This window comes from Mus caroli, unplaced genomic scaffold (genome assembly GCF_978045245.1).
Source record: "Mus caroli unplaced genomic scaffold, Mus_caroli_1 scaffold_17, whole genome shotgun sequence".
In the NCBI taxonomy this organism is placed as follows: Eukaryota; Metazoa; Chordata; class Mammalia; order Rodentia; family Muridae; genus Mus; species Mus caroli.
The window spans coordinates 29,248,366-29,250,000 of record NW_028227272.1 but is presented as its reverse complement, the minus strand read 5'-3'; the positions used below and the strand labels follow the sequence as shown (position 1 = coordinate 29,250,000).

Here is a 1,635-nt window from a genome sequence, read left to right as displayed (position 1 = left end):
CAACTACACAAGCATTCTATTACTGAGCTAATCCCAACCCCCAGCTTTTTTTTTTTAAATTACCAGTTTACATATTTTTTTTAACCTGCAAGTCAGAAAGAACTTTAGTAAACACGGCTCTAATTAGTGTGTCTGCTGTTTCCTGCTTATTTCTGGTTTTCTTTATTCAGTCCCTGTCTTCTGAGAGCAGCAGACTGGGCTTGTTCCCTCCCTGGAGCCCTGTGCCACCTTTTCATTGCTTCCTTCAAGGATATCAGGGTTGTGGTCTCATGGGTCATCTTCTGAAGGAGGAAAAGGGAAGGAAATGGCACGCAGCACGATGAACACTCTGTGGTGCTTGAGATCCCAAACCTTCTGCTGCTTTCCACTCGGCAACAGGCAGCAGCGATGGAAACATCCCATCTCAGTCCTGCCCAGAAGGTCACCCAGTCCATGAAGCTTTTAATAGCCTGAACATCCAGATATAGTTTCAAAGAATCGATGGTGTGAACCCAGGTGTCCTGGCGTGCACTGTGACATTTGCCTCTGAAAACAGACCATGCTATCATAGAGCAACACACAACCAGACAACTTTGTTTATACTGGACGATGTATATAGGACATACAAATGTATATGCTATTCTACAGTTAGATTTGATAGAGATATTACTTTCATTTTAAAAGTTTCATTTATTTGCTGTATGTGAGTGTTCTGTGGGTACATAACTGTGTGCACCATGTGCCAGAAGAGGGGAACTAGCCTGGCAGTGGTGGTGCATGTCTTTAACCCCAGAGGCAGAGGCAGGCAGATTTCTGAGATCGAGGCCAGCCTGGTCTACAGAGTGAGTTCCAGGACAGCCAAGGCTACACAGAGAAACCCTGTCTCAAAAAAAAAAAAAAAAAAAAAAAACCACAGGGGGAAAAAAAAAAGAGGGGAACTAGAGTTACAGATAATTGTGAGATCTAATGTGGGCACTGGGGAGCCAATCTGGGTGCAGAGCCAATCTGGGTCCTCTGGAAGAGCAACAAGTGCTTTTTTTTTCCCCCTCCCTAAGACAGTGTATCTCTATAGCCCTGGCTGTCCTGGAATTTGCTCTGTAGACCAGGCTGGCCTTAAATTCAGAGATCCACCTACTTCTGCCTCTGCCTCTGCCTCTGCCTCCCTAGTGCTAGGATTAAAACATGTGCTCCCATCCCCTGGCACTTTCTTTTTTCTTTCCTTTTCTTTTTTCTTTTTCCTTTTGTATTTATTACTTATTTATTTATTCTTAGATAGCACTTTCCTTTTTAAGACAGAGCTTTCCTTAGTCATTCTGAACTCTGTAGACCAAGCTGGCCTGTAACTCACAGAAATCTGCTGAAGGTATGTGCCACTGTGTCCGAGTAACAGTACTTACCTGTGAGCCATCTCTCCAGCCCCAGGTTTCATATATTGATAGCTTCCTTACTAAATTAGGAACTAAATCAGTTTTTAAAGAGTGCCTTACTTCTTAAGGATGATAATGATGGCTTGAAGTTAAAAATCTAACCAATGGTGGAAACTCTGAGTACTATTGGGATCTTACAGTAGTATTAAACAAGGACTTGATAGAAAAATACACATGGAACAGAATTTCTCTGTGACGTGGTCGCTCAGTGTCCTCTTTTCAGGAAACT

General features: G+C 42.8%; 1 protein-coding gene across 1 annotated transcript in view; it reads right to left on the bottom strand.

Moving 5' to 3' along the window:
• The window catches only part of Smco1 (single-pass membrane protein with coiled-coil domains 1), a 3,380-nt gene extending 3,042 nt beyond the window's left edge, over nucleotides 1–338 (bottom strand). The window contains exon 1 of the mRNA XM_021184354.3: nucleotides 229–338. Coding sequence (XP_021040013.1) covers nucleotides 229–278 — 50 coding nt within the window. The 5' untranslated portion in view covers nucleotides 279–338. The remainder of the gene's footprint in view (nucleotides 1–228) is intronic.
• Nucleotides 339–1,635: the final 1,297 nt, after the last annotated feature.